The sequence below is a fragment of the Myotis nattereri genome, assembly GCF_964212035.1.
Source record: "Myotis nattereri genome assembly, chromosome: 1".
Lineage (NCBI taxonomy): Eukaryota > Metazoa > Chordata > Mammalia > Chiroptera > Vespertilionidae > Myotis > Myotis nattereri.
In genome coordinates, this window is record NC_138075.1 from 217,679,942 (window position 1) to 217,700,579 (window position 20,638).

A 20,638-nucleotide genomic window follows, 5' to 3' on the forward strand; every position below is an offset into this window, starting at 1 on the left:
CGCACAGCTGCCTGGCACAGTTGATCCATCTTTTCTTGGAGACAGGAGCTTAGGGGGGAGAGTCACTTTTGCAGGTGTTGTCATGAATTTAGTTTCCTTCTTTTTCACCCAGTTTTAACCATGGTCTGAAATCTCAGTAAAATTAGGAAAATGTATCCTGGCATTTAAGAACATTATCTCTGTCTCTTCTCTCTTTCTCTCCCCACCATTTTTTTTATTTTATTTTTATTTTTTTGCCTTAGGCCTAACTCCACCCACAACTCCTCCTCATAAAGCCAACCAAGACAACCCTTTTAGGGCTTCTCCAAAGCTGAAGTCCTCTTGCAAGACTGTGGTACCTCCGCCATCAAAGAAGCCCCGGTACAGCGAGTGTCCTGGTACCCAAGGCAACAACTCCACCAAGAAAGGGCCCGAGCAATCTGAGTTGTATGCGCAACTCAGCAGGGCCTCAGCAGGGCTCACCGGTGGACACGAGGAAAGGAAGGCCAAGCGGCCCAGTCTGCGGCTGTTTGGTGACCATGACTACTGTCAGTCAATCAATTCCAAAACGGAAATACTCATCAATATATCACAGGAGCTCCAAGACTCTAGACAACTAGAATACAAAGATGCTTCCGCCAGTGGGCAGGGGCAGATTTGTTCCTCCACGGATTCAGACACGTGCTGCATGAGAGAGACTCTGCAGGGGAGCAAGCAGGTCTCTCCTTGTAGCACCAGGAAACAGCTCCAGGACCAGGAGATCCGCGCCGAGCTCAACAAGCACTTCGGTCATCCCAGTCAAGCTGTTTTCGACGACGAAGCAGACAAGACCAGTGAACTGAGGGACAGTGATTTCAGTAACGAACAATTCTCCAAACTACCTATGTTTATAAATTCAGGACTAGCCATGGATGGCCTGTTTGATGACAGCGAAGATGAAAGTGATAAACTGAACTACCCTTGGGACGGCACGCAGTCCTATTCATTGCTCGACGTGTCCCCTTCCTGCTCTTCCTTTAACTCTCCATGTAGAGATTCCGTTTCACCACCCAAATCCTTATTTTCTCAAAGACCCCAAAGGATGCGCTCTCGTTCAAGGTCCTTTTCTCGACACAGGTCGTGTTCCCGATCACCATATTCCAGGTCAAGATCAAGGTCCCCAGGCAGTAGATCCTCCTCAAGGTAAATCTTGTCAAAACCCACCCAGAGCATAAGGCATTCCCAGGAAGTAAAACAAACAAACAAACAAAAAACACACCATAACCCACCCAAACCAAAAACATTTAAACCCACAGGCAGGCCAGCTCCTCACACTGCATTCGGGGTGTCACTGAACTAATGAGATTGTTGTTACACATACATCGCTCCTCATCTTCTCTTAAATCTGTCAGCCTTGAGCACAGTGCCTAGAGCCAGTCAGATCAGAGAGAGCAATTTGTAAGAAACTTGCTCATCTAACTTTTTCCATTACCTGGAGAGCTGCCCTGTGCAAGGATAGTTGAGATCCATGCAAGATAAAGCTGCCAGTGTACCAGACTGGCGCTCGGCGTTAACATCAATAAGAGATGCTGGAGAGAACACATCACTCCCAGACCTCTGAGCTGACTAGATGATCAGAAACTGTCACTGGGAAATCTCACTAGTCTCTAGGAAGAAAAAGCCAGTTTATGTAATACAGCGTTCCTGGGCATGTTCAGTCGTGCCGATCAACGGGGGTTAAGTGGCAGTTGCAAATGCCCTTTTTGTTTTTCTCCTCCCTCCCAGATCTTGCTACTACTATGAGTCAAGCCACTGCAGACACCATGCACACCGAAATTCTCCCCTGTGCTCGAGATCACGTTCAAGATCACCCTACGGCCGTAGGCCCAGGTAATGATGCGTGTCATTTTCCTTGGGCTCCTCTCATCTGGGCCTTTAGCTGACAAGATGTTATCTAAACCCTGCCCCTCCCCAGTTTATTATTCATTTTGCTCGTGCCACTGGAGGTGGTTGACTTAATGATGAAGTTGTGTTTCTCAGGTATGACAGCTACGAGGAATATCAGCACGAAAGGCTGAAGAGGGAAGAATACCGCAGAGAGTATGAGAAGCGCGAGTCTGAAAGGGCCAAACAAAGGGAGAGGCAGAGGCAGAAGGCAATTGTAAGCAGCTTGGAGCTAACTTTCATTTCAAAGGAGGGTTTCTCTTTTGTTTCCTTTTCTCTCCTTTTTTTTTTTTTTTGTAGATTAAAAAATAAACTAAAGCCAAGGCTTTGTTAAAATATGCAATATCCAGCCTCTTGACATTAAAACATCAGTGAGTCCCCAATCTCCCTTCACATGACATATAGACCGTACTGACCCTTTGGAGAACCAAATGTTAAATCAGTATAGTTCATTCATCTCATTCATCTTGAAGCTCATTACTGTGTTCAAAAATGGAGGCAGAAGAGAGTTATTCAGTCAGGCACTGGTTCCATCGGGTCAATGGATGAGTTCTTGCTTTGTTCTCTGAGTGGAAAATGAGGAGGGATCACTGTTCTGTCTTTTTGGCAGGTGTGAGGATTATATTGTCCATGAAGAGACTGGGTCTCTTAGATTTAAAGGAGGCTGTAGAGGAAAATTTGCTAAGAAAGTCATCATTTCTTTCTTGTGCTGGGTCAACACCTAACTGGGCAGTTGAGTCATCACATTTCTTATGAACTATTTGTCAATAACCCATTATGTATTTTGGCACCACTTATGGCAGGGCATTACATTCACATGACATATAGACCATACTGACTCTTTACTGGAAAGATCCAGGTTATGTTGAATTAATTTTTTTCTCTGTGGATCAGTACGTTTTTAGCAGCTGCTTACTAACTGATAGACTTTACCCCACCTCCCACCCATTGCTTATCAATCTAGACCTTGGAAGACAAATATGAGACACTCCAGTTGTCAGTATCTAGTGCTTGTCCATGGCAGACATTCCTAATCGATTATGGCACTGTTTCCCACCAAGCCCCTGTAGAGTCTCAGGGTGCTCCAGGGAGCCATGGCTAATCGGTTAGAAATGGTACTGCTTTTGTTCATTGCAGCTGCTGCCTGTCTTGCTAACTGCTGAGAATCATTTCCATGAAGATCAGCTTTTGACATTTCTTGCATACAAGGAAACCAAGACTTAGGGAATGGAATTTTAGAGGTTAGATGGATGTGGTTCCTTTAAGAAAACCCACTGCCATCAACAAAATCTTGAAAAACCTACAGAAAAGAACTGACTAATGAAGTCAAAATCAAGCATTGGCCAACAGTTATCAGCTGGAGGAAAAAGGTTAAATGAGAGATTTGTTAATCGTAGGCACTCAAGGGGAAAAAAGGGAGATGTAATTGAATACTTAGGCTAAAGGTCTAGGGTGTTTGCTGTCACTTAACTTTAAATCTACCTAAGACTGAATCATGGGTCTTTTGCAAATTACAACACTTTTCCTCATTTTTTTCTCAACTTTCAAATGAACTGCGATATTAAGATCTGCCAGAGTGTCATTAGTTAACACTTAAGAAGACTAATGAAAATTAAAAATTCAATATTTCTAATTTTGCTGTTTTTAATTAATAGCCTATTCAATAATTATAATAACTCACATTTATATAGTGCCATGTAGCTTACAAAGCCTTTTAATATGGCATATTATAGTTAATCTTTATAAAAGAGAATCATGTTGCATAAGCCTGTAAGAAAAATAGTTATTTCAGTGTTTGCAAATTCATATTTTATAAAAGCCTTCATGTCTCTTTTTAGAAGTATGCCATTAAAGAGAGAGATTAATTATTTAATAATATACTACTCATTTGGGCAAAATACAGCATAGCTATAACCAAAGCTATATAAATAAATGTAGATAAATTACATGTGCTTATTTTATTCTTTCAAAGATAACTTAGTGCCAAATACTTAGCTAGAGTCAAGAAAGGAAAGTAGTATTGAACAGTCTGTCCAACCTATGAGGGAAGGTGGCGGGTGAGGAGGTAAGAGATCAACCAAAGGATTTATATGCATGCATATGAGCAAAACCAATGGACACAGATGGGGACTTGAGGGATGAGGGCATGTGCTAGGGGGTGGGAGTGGTCGGGGAGAGGTTAATTGGGGAAAAAAGGAGATTATGTAATACTTTAAAAAATAAAGAATTTAAATTAAAAAAAAAAAGAAAGGAAGGAAGGTAGGTGCCTTTTTGCTAGTTAAACTCTTTCCAAATAGATCAAGTAGTGTGATTGATCTACAGTCCATAAGCATCTTGAGCCAAAAGCATGTTGAGGTCATCAACCTCAGCTTGAAAGCAGATACCACCCCCACCTTCTGATTGTGTCACAAATGTTGAATGTTCATAGTTAATTATTTGACTAAGAAAATCTTTTATCAATTTTCTTTGGGAGATGGCTTTTATAGTGCAAATGACAACTTGGATTATATTAAAGAATTATAAAATAACCTTATATTTTTGAGAATTTTGACTTTTTTTAAAAAAAACAACAATCTATGACCTAGAGATTGTTTACTGACACAGTGACCTATAGGTAGTAAGAGCTTAATATAAAGATTTGGGACTCACTGTTAAACCAATACCCACTTCAATAACTATAGGTTATTTCTGTTTAACATAGTGAAAGCTCATGACTCTTTAAGTGACAAACATTTGCTTGGTGCTGGGGATATAAAATTAGGTAAGACCTGCTGTCCTACAGCCAGGGAGCTTAAGATAAAGATAAACAAAGAGGCAATGGTGTGTGTTAAGTGCTATTGTAGAAGATACATCTAAGGTACTATAGTGGGCATGAAGACCTGGGAATGAGGGAGGTCATCCCTGAAAAGGGTGAGATTGATCTATAACCAAAGGGATGAAAGGCAAAGGTTTGCTGAACCTGTGCTGTCCAACATAGTAGCCATTCGCCAAGTGGCTAATTCAGCTAGTCCCAAATTTGAATGCACTAAAAGTGTGATTGGATTTTTTTCAATCTTTAATTTCTTTATTGATTAAGGTATTACATATGTGTCCTCATCCTCCCATTAACCCCCAACCTCCCCTCCACTCATGCTCTCATCCCCCTGTTGTCTGTGTCCATTGGTTGGGCTTATATGCATGCATACAAGTCATTTGGTTGATCTCTCCCACTTACCCCCATCCTCCCCTACTTTCCCTCTGAAGTTTGACAGTCTGATCGCTGCTTCTCTGGATCTGTCCCTGTTCATCAGTCTATGTTGTTCACTACATTCCACAAATGAGTGAGATCATCTGGATTTTAAAGACTACAAAAAAAGGGTGTAAGATACTTCATTAATATTTTTATATCAATGAAAAGTTGAAATGATATTTTGGATATATCAAGCTAAATAAAATACATCATTAAAATTAACTTTCTGGCTACTTTTTACTTTGAAAATGTGCCTTTTAGAAAATTTAAAATTATATGAACTGCATTATATTCTTCTTGGACATTGCTATTCTAGGCAGAGGCTATAACTCATACTAAATTTCTGGAAAAAAAGCAAAGTATTGTAAATCTTATAGTCATTTAACTAGAACATGTGGGTATAGGAGCAGCAAGAAATAAGTCTGGAGGGCTCCATGGTAGCCAGATCTTTGAAAGGTTCTGTAAGTCGTGATAAAGATTTTGAAGTCTATCTTGGAGGCATAGTGGAACTACTTAATGAGTTTACCCACAGGAAGATTTTCTGATTGATTTCCTTCCTCAAAATAATCTGCTTTCTTATGCCAAAATGTATTTTGCAAAGTTTATTTTTATGTACTTGGGCACAGAGATACAGGCAATGATTTTTTAGTCATTGGACTAGATTAGCTTGAAAAGTCATTCATGAAACAGCTAAAGAAACTAGGACAGTCCACCCAAGTTGGTCGGGTAGATGGTTTCCCTTCAGATTTTTGAGATACCCTTAAAGTAGTGAATGAGTAGCAAATTATGTTTGGAATACTTTGGGTGTAGTGCAGGATTTTACATTAATTCTGATCAATCATATAATTAGGGGACCAAAAAAGCGGGGTCACCATAAGGAAAAAAAATAATGTGCAAGTCATTTAGTAATAGATATTTTACAGAATTAAGGTAGACTTTATTACCTTTGTTTTGTGGTCTATATTGCTTTTGCTTTGAGCTCTGTAAGGAGATGGTTTGGGAGGTCTGTAAAGTTTTCATAGCCTATGCCTCTAAAAGTCTCTATCCAGATTGACTTGAGTTCACCACATCAGAGAGTTAAGCGAAGACTACTGATTAGTAATTACTAACCCGGAATCATACATTGTGGTTGAATATTGCTATTGGTTCAGTTGATACTTTCCTCCAATGTCCATCTAAACTCTTTCTCAGAAACCAGTTCACCCTCTGCCTTTCTCAGTCTCATAGGCTTGAAATAATTCAGGTTTTATTGGAGCTGAGCAAGCCAAAGTTTAGTACTTACTGTCTAAACTGTCACTGCTCTAATTTCTTGTGGATTTCCAAGTCCATCTCCATTTGGAATTTGTACAGTTTCCTGCCAGAAAACATGATAATGGGATGTTAATTAAAAGGGCAAATCTAGACATTATGATATGGCTCAGTGCTTAAAACCCAAACCAGATGTGCTTGGGCAGTGGCTGTGGCATTTCATTTCTCTTCTCCGTTGGTTAGTATGCAGCCCGGGAGCCAGGGACAGTGCATCATCACTGATAATGATCAGCTTCTTCCAAATGAAAAGCAATGTGTAATTTCTCATAGTTACTCTTTTTAATGGAGAAAATTAAGTAGCATTCTATTCCAGCCCTTTTCAAGAGATATTTCAGGTGGGTGAGTATATTTTGAGTTCTAAGCTCACTATTTAGAAATTAGCAGTTTTATCACAAGTAGTTATATATACTCTGAGTCTATAATTTTCATGTTTTCTGACTTATCACTGGGTTTAATTGCATCTGAGCTCTTACTTGCAGATTGTCTATTAAGTAGACTAACCTGGGTTTATTCCTATTTATCCCACCTTATACCCTAAGAAGAAATATACCTGAGCACTTCTGGTATGGGGGTAACTTGGAAAACAGAATACTGTAGTTTTGTTTCCTCCCTAAGAGTGCACCCTAGTAGTATAAACTCATTGAATGGCTACTGAATTAGTTGTGTGTAATCAATATTAAAGGCAAAAGAAAAAAAAAATTTGTTTTTGGATTTTGTCAGAGTTTTGGCATTTTGTTCTGTCCATCCATATCTTTTTATGGCCACCCCCCCTCGGGTGTTTCCTATTGATAGAGGACCTAACTATGCCAATGATTCTAGAAATGGCATGTAATTTATCCATTCATCTCATCTATTTCAACTATAGTATTTGTACTATCCTTGGAATTTTTGAGGAAGTCAGGTTGTAGCTAATGTGACAATGAACACAAATCTTTCATTGCCAAAATTGACATGCATTTTTCTTAGCAAAGGAGGAGGATTTTAACATTTATTATAATTTGGAAATGTAGAATAAAAGTTCTGAAAATCCAAATTCTATCAGGCTGTTCCTTGTTGTTAGTAATGCAGAACATTTTAGTGAGATAACCCATGAAAAGCATCAACCAGTACTTGATTTATTTTAGATGATAAATGTTAACCTCCTTATTAATTTTATTTTTAAAATATATTTTAAACCTCACTGAAGGATATGTTTTTATTAATTTTAGAGAGAGAGGAAAGGAGAGAGAGAGAGAGAGAGAGAGAGAGAGAGAGAGAGAGAGAGAAACATTGATGTGAGTGGAAAATATCAATCAGTGTCTCCAGTATTTGCCCCAGCCAGGAACTGAAGCTGAAACCTAGGTACTATGTGCCCTGACTGGGAATCAAAACCACAACCTTTTGGAGTACAGGATGAGGCTCCAACCAGGTGAGCCACCCAGCTAGGACTGATTTTATTTTTATCCATAGTCAAATTTTATTAGGAGTAGCTTATTATTTGATGAGAAACATTGCATGCTTTCTCCAGCTAACTGGGAGGCTCTATACACTTTCTGATAAAGGCTTTGATAATACAAAGTCAGTTCATTTAGTCAGGTTTTACACTTTTTATTTATCTCCCCTGTTTTGATATAATGAGGATTTACCATACTTGTTAATGCAACATAAATCTTTAGTTTTATTATCCACCCCATCAACAAACTAGCTCCTGTGAAAATTGAAGCTAAAAGATATTTGACAAATATTCCATCCTTCTCGATAGTGAAAACTAGTCTGAAAATCATTTCTCAAAAGCTTTTGCCAAAGGTTTAGAGTTCCTTCAAGCCTTTAAGAAGTTGGAAATGTTATTAAGCATTTTGATTTCTTTTCCTTTCATCTCCTGTTTAGAAATTAATGTCTTGAAAAATTGGCTGCAAATGTTAAGGTTTTTTAAAGATATGCAATCTATTCATCAGTCTAATAAAACTGCAACATGTTAAAAATAATCAGTTCTCTGCTAGATATTTTGGCCAATCTTCGAAAAGATTTTTGTCTTTGCTTTTTAGACCTTCTTATGCCTTTTTGGTTTCATTTTTAGCACCAGGAAAACTGAGCTGAGCACTCAAAATCTTTTTATTTTAACATGTATTCAACCTCTGGTCTTTGTAAGGTAGCAAGATGTGGCTCCAGCCTGTGTTTTATAAAAGGGATAATAGACAAGTAGATAATACGTGACTATGGACAGCCCTTTGGATTTCTGTTCCACCCAGGTTGTGTCTTCTTTTTCCTGCAGAATGCATCCATAGCTGATGTAAAAGGTCCTCTGGTTTATCTCCTTTGTGGGATCATTGTTGCCTACAGCTTTGTATAAAGAAGCAATTCAGAGACTGTCCCAATATGTCTGCATATGGACGTGCATATGGTCGATTTTATCTTTAACTTCGAATTTCCTTGAATCTGTAGGCTATGTGTATTCCCATAATGGTAGTTGAACAGTTTCCTTGTGATGGTTCAATTTCTTTCTCTCTCTTCTGCATCTCCCCTCCTTTTCCTCTATACAGTAGTAACCTTCCTAAAAGGCTCATAAAAAAAGAAATTCAGAACACCCATGCAAGCAGGCGCCAGGAAGTTTAGATAGCAGACCCATCGCATTTGACTGTTTGGCTGGAGCTGGATGCGTAAATAGAATGGAATGTGATGTTATGAATCCCTTGTTCAAGTGCACAGCACTGCGCCAGGATGGGCCTCACCATCCATTTATATTTATTGACCTCCTGATGTGCTGGCTGCTATGGAACAACACGGTGCAGCCTTCAATTGAGACATACAATCTACATGGAAGTGAATCAGGCAGCCTGCTCTATTTGCTGTATATCATCTGGTCAGTTACTTAGGCTCAATAGCCACTGTCAGGGGACTTGTGTTTTGCCAACTATTTTAGCTAAGCCCCACCTCTGATTCTCAGAGTGATTTTTAACAGTGAAAGGTCTACCAGCTTGTAGCTATTCCACGTTTTTTACACTTTAACCTGTACTAACAAATTGTGAAAACCTTTATTAATTTACTCAGCTGAGCTACCTGGGCAAGGTTTATCCTATGATAAAGCTTCAAACCTGGCTTTCTTTCTCCATTGTCTTTGCTTCATAAAGTATAGAACACACTTAGACATTTTTGATGTAATGGAAGGTATGGAGTGTTAAAAATTATTAATTGATTGGTGATTGATTGATTTTTCAACAAATATTCATTGAGACTAAATATTTCAAGTACCCTTAAAACATGGCAGATATGGTCTCTGCTTTCATGAAACTTTCAATGTAGGGGAAATAGACATTAATCAGTGAATAAACTGAATAAACTGTTAATCATTCAATTACAATTGTGCATCTATACTAATAAAAGGGTAAGATGCTAATTAGACCAGGTCAACCAGATATCTTCCAGTCGTCCTGGACAAAGCCACGGTGCCGGGGGCTGAGGCAGAGGCAGTTAGGGGCAATCAGGCTGGCAGGCAGAGTGGTTAGGGGTGATCAGGCAGGCAGGCAGGTGAGCGGTTAGGAGCCAGCAGTCCCAGATTGCGAGAGGGATGTCCGACTGTCGGTTTAGGCCCAATCGCTAGGGCCTAAACCGGCAGTCGGACATCGCCCGAAGAGTCCTGGATTGGAGAGGGTGCAGGCCTGGCTGAGGGACCCCCCAACCCCCGTGCATGGATTCTGTGCACCAGACCTCTAGTATAACTATAAGGGATAAATAGAGTGTCCTATTGGAGCAACCAAAAGAATCCTGACCTTATTTCAAGTCTCAGAAATAAAATTATTATTGGGTTCAGTGTAATTTTACACAGTATGTATATGTTGGTGGAGAGGAGCAATAGACACTGTAAGAAGGATGTTCCAAGTAGCAGGGGAATGGCTTGCTCCAAGGCCCTGGGGAAGGAAGCAGCACAGTATATACTAAGGACTGATGGAACCACAAGGTAGCTGGAAAATAGAGTAAAGGAAAGGATGTAATGAGGGAGGTAAAGCCCACGATGATGACAGGTCCAGACTGTGATGGGCCCTGCAGGTCCTGTTAATGATTTAAGACTTTCTTTAAACATTAGGAGAAGCCCTGGGAATGTGGTAGACAGTAATTGGCTACTCAGCCTGAGTGAAAGACTAGACTAGATGAAGGTAAACATAGACACGGGGTCCAAGTTAAGAAGCTGTCATACTAGTCCAGAAGGAGATGCTGGCAGCTTGGTTTCGGGAGATATAATAAAGGAGATGGACTAGAGAGAGATGTAGGAGGTAAAAATCAATAGGACTTAATGAGTGATTGGATATGAGGGAAGAATCAAGGAAGGCACTAAGGTTTTTGTCCTGAATAACTGGCTGGATAGTGTTAACTTCACTGATCCAAGAACACTGGAGAAAGACCCATTCCTGGGAAGAGGGCAGAACTGGGGGGTTTGGTTTGAGTGATGTTGGTCCAGCTAGAAGTGCTGAGGGGATATCTGACCTGAGATGTCAAGTAGATGGTTGGTTACTTGAGTATGAAGCTCAGAGAAACTTCCTGATGAAAACAGAAATAGGAGGGTTGCATAAGATAAAAGAAGATGAAACATGAGTGATTAGATCACCTCAGATGATATCTATTACAGGGTCTGAGTTATTCAGTTATATTTCACAAGCACTTGTTGAGTGCTCAGTCTTTGGTAGGTCCTTCACTAAATACTAGGCACATGAAAAAGAAATTCAGTAAATAACATGGGACATCTCTTTGCCTTGGGCCTAAATTACTTTTCACATCATCCAAGACAGGATATCTCAGTACATCCAGAGAAAACTCTTAGGCAAGCAAAATCTGTACCTTGGTCCTGTGCTTCCCTGTCTTTGCTTCCATCTAACTTAAATCTCAGCAACCTGAAGTTCATTCCATTCTTGTTTGTCCTTGATAGACATGTAGCCTAGTTGGTAAGCACATTTTTTATATTAACTCCTTACTTTCTTGCCTCTCTCAGTTTTAAGGAACATTGTGGCCTTTGGCCTGTCTTTTTAGAGCAAGATATATAAGATTGCTTCTTACATTAAGAAATGCGTTCCTGTCTTGTTTGTTTGTTTGTTTGTTTGTTTGTTTTTGAGAAATATATCCACCGGCTATGAAATATTCGTCTCATTTTGTGAAGGTTATAAATTGCTGATGACTTTCAGATTATGATGATATTGACTCTACTGGAGAAAATTAGGCCACACCCTTCTAGTCTGGTTCTAAAATAAGATTCATTGGCAAAGTGAAATTGATAGCCTCTTTTATAACTCTTATTCTTTGGAGGCTCACGGCTTAAAATTGTCTACATTTTATGACTGTATTTTTCAAATTATTTTCTCTGGACCACCTGTGTCAGAGTCACTTGGACGTGCTTGTTAAAAATGAAGATCATTGAACCCTATATTCCAAATACTGTTAGTATAGCTGGGATAAATCCCAATAGTTTACATTTTTAATAAGCACCTCTGGTAATATTTATGTATACTAGAGTTTCAGAAATCACTCTTTTGAAGTATGTCAAAATTTGTGTCAGTTATTTTTCAATAAAATAGTGATTTGTGTCAGTTATTTTTCAATAAAACAGGAGAAAATTGCACATCGCTGTATTAGAATTCTGAGTTAATGAGAAATTATACAGTTATGTGAGCCAGGTCAGTCTCTTAGCAATTTTGAGGATTAATAATTGAGTCATAGGAGTTAAAATATTTAACAGGTATTGTTCAGTTATTCAGTGATAAAATGATCACATTACACATATTTCTTTTCTAACATATAAAAATTCATGTGACTGAAGAACAGAGATGAGTAGGAAAGTAGAAGAGAATGGGGTTCCAAAAAGAGAGTATGTAAAGTAAGAGAGTGATATTGACAAAACAGAAATTAAAACTTGGTTCCAGCATAGCCTTCCATTCAGTTTAGTGTATGTTTTGCTTTAACTGGCATGCTCTTTGGGTTCTTCTTCTGCATGATTGTCACTTTATGAATATTTCTAGAGGTCCAACTTCTTTCCTGTCTCCAGAACTAGCAAGTCTCTCTTTCCTCCCCGACCCCCAGGAAGAACGCCGTGTGATTTATGTTGGCAAAATCAGACCTGACACAACACGGACAGAACTGAGGGACCGTTTTGAAGTTTTTGGTGAAATTGAGGAGTGCACAGTAAATCTGCGGGATGATGGGTGAGAATCTTCAAGATTATTTCTTGTTTAGAAGCTGACATATGTAAAAAATTATGGCCCTAAGATGACTAGGATGGGGATGCTTTGACAGATGACATGTTGAGTTCAGAACCTTATTTATTTTCTTTCATCCCTATTTATTAATCTTTCTAGTTGAGATTTCCTGTCCCAGAAATAAGTATTTAGCAGCTTGACAGGACAATCACACTGATAAATGGGCGCAGTGGTTCAGACGTGGGCACCAGTGGAATCTCCCAAAGTAGAAAGTGTTATAGTCATATATGCTAATGCTGCCTCCCTAGCTTTGAACTTCTCTTTCTCCATTGCAGAGACAGCTATGGTTTCATTACCTACCGTTACACCTGTGATGCTTTTGCTGCTCTTGAAAATGGATACACTTTGCGCAGGTCAAATGAAACTGACTTCGAGCTGTACTTTTGTGGACGCAAGCAATTTTTCAAGTCTAACTATGCAGACCTAGGTATGGATTTTATTGTACATAGAATGAGGAATCCATAACGTAGAGCTCAAAATGGGAGTAAATGTAAATCGAAGGCACAGTGGGTTGAACCATTATTTTACTAGAGGGGATATTTGAATAGAAATTTTATATTATTATTTATTTTTTAATGCATGAAACAGTTTCAGAAACAAGGAGTGTAGGTTTGGGCAACCAGGGGCAGAAGTAAATTTGTTGTACTGTCTTCCCAGATGCTGAAATTCTGCATTGTTTGTGTGTAGAGGTGGTATGTTGTGTTTTGTGTGTGGATGTGTTGTGTGTATATGTGGGTAAAGTGTGCGTCAGCATGTGTCTATGTTGTATGTGTCTTTGTCTATGTATATAATCTGCCATTGTTTTCTGTTCCCATCCCTGAACCCTTTTCTCCAAACCTGTAGCATTGCCATCATTGTTTTATGGAACAGAATGTGCAAGAGTCTTGTTCTCTTTTATTATCATAAAGACTTAGAAATGTTAATATTTTCAACAAAGTGCACCTTGAGAGAAGAAAATAAAATTTTATATGCTAGATCACACTATAGTCTCTTTAAAAGAAAAAAGAGAAAAATGTTATTTTTGAGTACTTCTATATGTTAGGCACTATGTCAGGGGCTTTGCAAGCATTTTCTCATTTAATTACCAGAACAGTCATGGAAGATAGATATTATCATTGTCATTGCCATTTTACAGATAAGGAAACTGAAGCATCCATAAGTATTGATTTTTTTTCTTGTTCTAAAAGTTGTACAGAGTCAAGGGATAAAATTTAGAAAATACTAAGTTAAGAAAAATAGGAAAATCAGCCATCAGCCTATCACCTAGAGATAACCAGCCTATCACCTAGAGATAACCACTGTGACTTAGTGTGTGTTCTACATTCCAGTATTGTCTCAGAATGTCTAATTTCTTATAGTTAAGGTCATGTTTTATATATATATATATATATATATATATATATATATATATATATACTTTTAAATTCTACTTATCTCAATTAATATTATATAAGTTCATTTTCCACTGTATTCACAGGATTAAAAATAATTTATCAACACTTTTTAATGGCAACACAGTATTCTGTTCAGTGAATAATGCCATTATATTTCAGTATTCCATTATAGTTAAACATTTATTCAATGTTTAATATTATAAATAATGTCACAATTGACATCTTAATTTCCTTTCAAATTTTAATTTTGTTCTTTTGCATGTGATTTTTTAAATCTAATATGTCTATTGTAAGACTTTATGTTCTTTGATGAAGGTAGGAAAGTGGCAAATGTCTTGTGCATATGAAATACTTATTTTAAATCAATTATGCTACTAATCATAAAATTAACATATACATTTATTCCTAAGCCTTATTGTGTTTCTATCTGCACTTGCTTTGGCTTGGTATAAAGAAAGAAATGAATACCAAATACTGGGATTTTTTTTCCTTCCACCAAAGCGATGTCTTCCTAGAATAATTGATATAGGTAGTGTGCATTGTTCAGGGGGAATATGCTATAATTCACTTCAAAAGCTAAATAGATAGTATGAAGCAGGGGAGAGGTAGCTGACTGTTAGAGAGATAGAGGCTTAGGGATGAAAATATAAACGGTGGCAAGTCATTTGTTCAAATGTTGGCTGATAAAAACAGTCAAGACAGATTGAAGTCTTGAGTTGATTTGACTTATTTCCTTCAGTGATGAAGGCCAGGGTGTTTCTAGTCTCTCAAAACATCTAGAGTTTAAAATAAGCTACCTAGAGGGGCCTTTAGATCACGATTCATCACTGGGAGAGGGAGGATTGAATGGTATTTCCAAATTGAACTAGAGCCTTCCTGAAATATTTCTAAGAAGAATGCTTCCCCTCTCGTTATCTCACCGCCTCGCCAGCAGCAATGAAACGTTGCCGTTGCTAAGCTAGCTCTGTATTTTCTGAAAAGTGTGTTTGATGTGCACGGTAGTAGCATGGGTTTTTCCAATTCCCTCAAGCCCAGCAGTTGCATGAAGCACAGTCTATCTGAGTGAGCACAGCCATGGTGTAGTCAAAGAACCTGCAGAGTTTTGGAATCCTGCAGACCTGGTTTTGAAACCTGACTTACCTTCTGACCTTAAGCAAACAATTAAACTCCCTCGGCTTCTGGTTCTTCATGGGTAATACACCTTATATTGTTGCTGTGGAGATTAAATTAATGTTTGCGAAGCTGTTAACAGTGTCTGGCATAAAGCAGTTGCTCAATAAACAGTAAGCTATGCTTCTCATTTAAAGTGATGGTAATGAGAAGTTGGAAGTTTCAAGTTATTTTAAAATGGAAGAATCAGCCCTGGCATCTAGCTTTGGAACTGAATAACATTCATATGTGTCTGGTCTTTGTCCCCTGAAGAGTTCACGTTAAATGTGTCAGGTCACAGCTACTGAATGTGATGAGCAGAAGTATATACTGGACCATTAGAGGGATTGTGAGCTGTCGTGTGTGTCAGATGTAAATTAAAAATGATCTGAGGCAGACACATTTTACCAAGAGTAAAGTGACCGAGTATTTTAGATAGATTTAACCAATTTTCTTCCGTGTTTCATTTTTGCTCCCCCAAATTAAGTTAGTTTGCCCACCCTATTTCAATACTCTTGAGGCCACTACAATAATATTAGTGCAAAACATGATGATTCCAGTTACGATTTATGAGCCAGTTTTATAAATGAGATTCAGAATTTAAAGAGACAATCAAGGTTACTGTGGTGAAGCCAGGATTTAATTCTGGTTTCTTTGACTCTGTAATCTGTGTGTCTTTCTATTTACTGTCTTATAAAAAAAAATGGATCTTTCTGAAAGACCTCAATGAAAAATCTTAAAGAGGAAGGATAAAAATTAAATTACAACTATCTGACCAGAAGAGAAGGTTGGGCCAATACAAAAAAAATAATAATTTTGATCACAAATTATTTATGGTGTAGAACTTAAACACATAAGAAAAAAATGAAGGAAATAAAATATCCATCACAAATTTTTATGTATTTTGCATATACACATAACTTTTCATAAACCCTTTTTATTTATTGGTAAATCATTCCCAGATCCCAACACAAATATTTTCACCCATAACTTTAGTAAAATTTAACAAATATTAAGTTTAGTACCTATTTTGTGCGAACAGTTTTTTGGGTGCCAGGAATACAGTTGTAATGTGATTTGTTTCTACTTATACACTGTCATTATTTGTAACAATTTATTTAAAAAATAATTTGAGTGGTTTTTGGGTTATTTCTATCAAACTTTGTATTGTATTTGACTTGTGTTGCAGCATCCTTCCTTTAGTGTAGAAAAAGAGGTGGGATAGATGGCATTGCCTCAGGAAGTACATGTAACCACATTCTGTCTTCGTGCAACAAAAAAGACTTTGGGGTGCCTACCGTGTGAAGTAGTATGCTTATATATGTGGGTATAAATGTAAATTCCAGCCTGCGTATTTCACAGTGAAGTCTTGAGAACCACTGTTTCAAAATATTTTTAGTATTTGCTAATGAAAATATGGAAACACTGAAATTCCGCATTTCATGCAGAATAATCCAAAGTTAAGACATTTTAATTTTCCTCCAAGATACATATATGTGTTCCTGATGGGCCAATGCTGACCTCAATGTCACACACACTCAGTCATCAGCAGACTCTCTCACCTTCATCTGCAATGCAAGTGGAACTCTGATTCCAGGCTAATCTCTAGCAATGAGCTGGGCTTTCTTGCCTTTGGTTTTTACAAACAAGATTTTGATTTGGACATCAGCTGCTGGTGAGGTTTTAGTAATACAAGCAAACTAGTCATTTGGTTAAGAATAGAAGGCAGGGAGAGCCATTATCATTTAAGAATTAACTATATAAGATGTCCCTGAGGAAAGACTGGCCATTTCTGTTCTTGCTTTTATGTCTGAGTCTGACTCTAAATGTTGTCGTTTTGCTTTTTCTTACCTGAAAAAAAACTTGCTTGACAAATTCAGTAAAGACAAGGAATGGTGAGAATGAAAGAGAAAAAGAATTGCAGGAATTTCTGTTTTCGAAAACTAGGATGGTTAGAGTGGATTATAGCAAGGGCTAAAACATCAGTCTGGGGCTGCAGGGTTTGAGGGATTCCAACCCTTTCAGAACAACATCTTGTGAGGTCAGTGATCATGCCTCCACATTATCGAGTCTTATACTCCTCTGTCATGTTGAGAATTTCATTTTCAGGACTTGGTCTGGGTAAAACATGGAAATGTTCATATTTTGGTAGGATTGTTAAATGTTTTCCAGAAAGGATTGTTTTCCCTTCAACATCAGTGCTTTCAAAGAGAATGAAAGTATTTGCAAGAGGTTTTCCATTATATTTCCAAGACATTGTTTCTCATTTGCAAGGCTGGCAAAAATATCTGACTTCTTTTTTTTGAGATGTCAATAGAGAAAATCAGAAATAGTTAACAGTTTTTACTTTACATCCAACGTTGCTGAAACACATTGATTTTGTTAAGGGCTCTTTGAAGTAGCATGTAGGACTTGGCACAGAAGCTGACGTGGGCTAGTTTAAAGATTCAGGAGAAACCATGGCTTTATTTTCACCTGCATATTTTCCATCTCCTATTAATTAGTAAAGAGACTGAATCCATGCTCTCTGGACATGAAACATTTCCCTAAACCTTCTAATTTGGGAGATTTTGTGCCACTAGTGATTTCTGAGGTACCCAAAGGTATGTAGTAGGCGGCCAGGTCATCTTTCTCTTACCTTAAGAGAGAGCAACAGGATGGGGAGTGTGTGAACTTCTGATTCTCTCCCTATAACTCAACTGGATTTTTGCTCAATGAAATTAGTCTCATTGATAGGAGAATTAGTTCCAGCTTCTACTCTTGTCTCTCCACCTAAGTTGTAGAGGAACCTTAGGTGAGTTAACATGCTATCGCGGGAGCGGGGGCTTATTTTCAAAGAAGATTGTTGGATAAGTTGCTATTAAATAGTTGCCATTAAAGTCTATTTTGACTACTTTCCAAGAGAGTTTAAATCTAAAATGCATCAACAGATGAGTATATATGTGTATATATATATATATATATATATATATATATATATATATAAATTTTGGCATATTTTTAAAGTATATTGATTAGATAAGCTGCTCTTACATAAGGTCTTCTTGAATGGGATGATTGAGTTGATGACCATCAGGAAAGGGTGCATCTGACCTGGCTTGGATTTCTTTCAGATTCAAACTCAGATGACTTTGACCCTGCTTCCACCAAGAGCAAGTATGACTCTCTGGATTTTGATAGTTTACTGAAAGAAGCTCAGAGAAGCTTGCGCAGGTAACATGTTCCCTGCCTGAGGATGACAGAGGGACGGTGAATACCTCACGGGACAGTGCGTCCTCCCCTAACAGACTATTGCAAGTCATACTTAGGAATTTCTCCTACTTTACACTCTGTACAAAAATAAAACAAAACAACAACAATACAACAAGAACAACAACAACAATGGTTTACATGAACACAGCTGCTGAAGAAGCAAGAGACAGAATGGATATCCAGTAAGCACATGTTTATTCATGGGTGTCAGCTTTGCTTTCCCTGGAGTCTCTCGGTGATGGTGTGTGTGTGTGTGTGTGTGTGTGCACGCATGCGTGTATGTGAGCCTGGTTTGGGGGAAGTGTGTATGTACAGGTGGGGACTGGGGGCTCCTGATCAGAGTGTACCAGGGCAAACCATTTCAAATGGCAGCAGTTCCAAGAAGACACACGTAAAACCTAGAACTTCAAAATGTTCATATTCTATTCAAAAGGAAAAAAAATGAATAAATTCAAAAGGAAAGAAAACCAACCAACCAACCAACCAACCACAAGCCACCCTAAAATGACAGCCGCTGATGTCTGGGCATCAGCCTCCGCACTCTTGTTTTTTAAGAAAGTACAAAATCAACTTGAAGCAAGTGTTCTCTCATAACATGATTATATGACAATCCCGAAGAAACAACAGGTTCCATAGAACTAATATATTCTCTCTCTCTCTCTCTCTCTCTCTCTCTCTCTCTCTCTCTCTCTCTCTCTCTCTCTTTCTTTTTCTTTTTTTTTTCCCTTTGGCCATGGAATCTGGGTGGGAGAGGATACTGCGGGCACTGGAATGCTAAACTTTCCTAACATTTTGAAGTTTCTGTCATTCGTCCTTTATCTTGACACCCATGTAAATGTCCAAAAATGTTGATCTTCCACTGCAAATTTCAAAAGCCTTGTCCATGGCCAATTGTGCAGCTTGGCCAATGGTTCTTTCTGAGGAGCGGGCGCGGTGTTACATTACAGAATGAGAGTTGGGTAGAACTCTCTGCGATTTGTTCAGATAGTGTAATTGCTACACTCTCCAATGTAGTTAAGTATTTACAGATGTTAAATGGAGTATTTTTATTTTGTGTACATACTATACAACAATGTTCTTTTTTTGTTACAGCTATGCACTGTAAATGCAGCCTTCTTTTCAAAACCGCTGAATTTTTCTTAATCAAGAATATTCAAATGTAATTATGAGGTGAAACAACTATTGTACACTAACCTATTTAGAAGCTGAACTTACTGCTTATATATATTTGATTGTACAAAACAAAAACAAAAAAGACAGTGTGTGTGTCCGTTGAGTGCAGCAACAAAATGATGCTTCGCGCGTATCCATCCCTTCTTAGGTGAGCTTTGATCTAAGCATCTTGTCAAGAAATATCCTAGCCCCCTAAAGGTATTAACCACTTCTGCGATATTTTTCCACATTTTCTTGTTGCTTGTTTTTCTTTGAAGTTTTATACACTGGATTTGTTAGGGGAATGAAAATTTTCTCATCTAAAATTTTTCTAGACGATATCATGATTTTATGTAAAGTCTCAATGGGTAACCATTAAGAAATGTTTTTATTTTCTCTATCAACAGTAGTTTTGAAACTAGAGGTCAAAAAATCTTTTTAAAATGCTGTTTCATTTTAATTCTTGTGATTTTAATTTGATACAAAATGCTGAGGTAATAATTGCAGTATGATTTTTACAATAATCAATGTGTGTCTGAAGACCATCTCTGAAGCCAGTATCTCTTTCCCTTGGCAGAGTATGATGATGGTATTTATCTGTATTTTTTACAGTTATGCATCCTGTATAAATACTGATATCTCATTCCTTTGTTTACTAAAGAGACATATTTATCGGTTGCAGATAGTCTATTTATTATAAATTATGAGATGATGAAAATCCTCAAGCCAGTGGAAATTTTCTACCTAGGATGCATGGCAGTTGTCAGGGTGGAGTTTCAGTGTTTCGTTTGGGAAACTCAGCTTTTGCAGAAGCAGTGTTTCTGCTTGCACTAGCATGGCCTCTGATGTGACCATGATGTTGTTCTTGATGACATTGCTTCTGCTAAATTTAATAAAAAAAAAACTTCCGAAAAAACCTCCATTTTGAGCATCAGGATTTCATCTGAGTGTGGAGCCCTGGAATGGAAGTCAGTACAGTTTGGAGTGTGTATTCACGTTTCTAAATTGAGATTCGATCAAGGTTTGGCTGACAT

The 20,638-nt window shown here is 38.0% G+C and overlaps 1 protein-coding gene across 2 annotated transcripts in view; it reads left to right on the top strand.

Annotated features, from left to right (window-relative positions):
• PPARGC1A (PPARG coactivator 1 alpha) overlaps nucleotides 1-19,690 on the top strand; it is a 655,554-nt gene extending 635,864 nt beyond the window's left edge. For both annotated transcript variants that reach the window (XM_081083143.1, XM_081083142.1), the window contains 6 exons: nucleotides 243-1,161; nucleotides 1,744-1,848; nucleotides 1,999-2,119; nucleotides 12,482-12,603; nucleotides 12,933-13,084; nucleotides 18,314-19,690. In XM_081083143.1, coding sequence (XP_080939269.1) covers nucleotides 243-1,161; nucleotides 1,744-1,848; nucleotides 1,999-2,119; nucleotides 12,482-12,603; nucleotides 12,933-13,084; nucleotides 18,314-18,417 — 1,523 coding nt within the window. In that variant the 3' untranslated portion in view covers nucleotides 18,418-19,690. The remainder of the gene's footprint in view (nucleotides 1-242; nucleotides 1,162-1,743; nucleotides 1,849-1,998; nucleotides 2,120-12,481; nucleotides 12,604-12,932; nucleotides 13,085-18,313) is intronic.
• The last annotated feature ends 948 nt before the right edge of the window (nucleotides 19,691-20,638 follow it).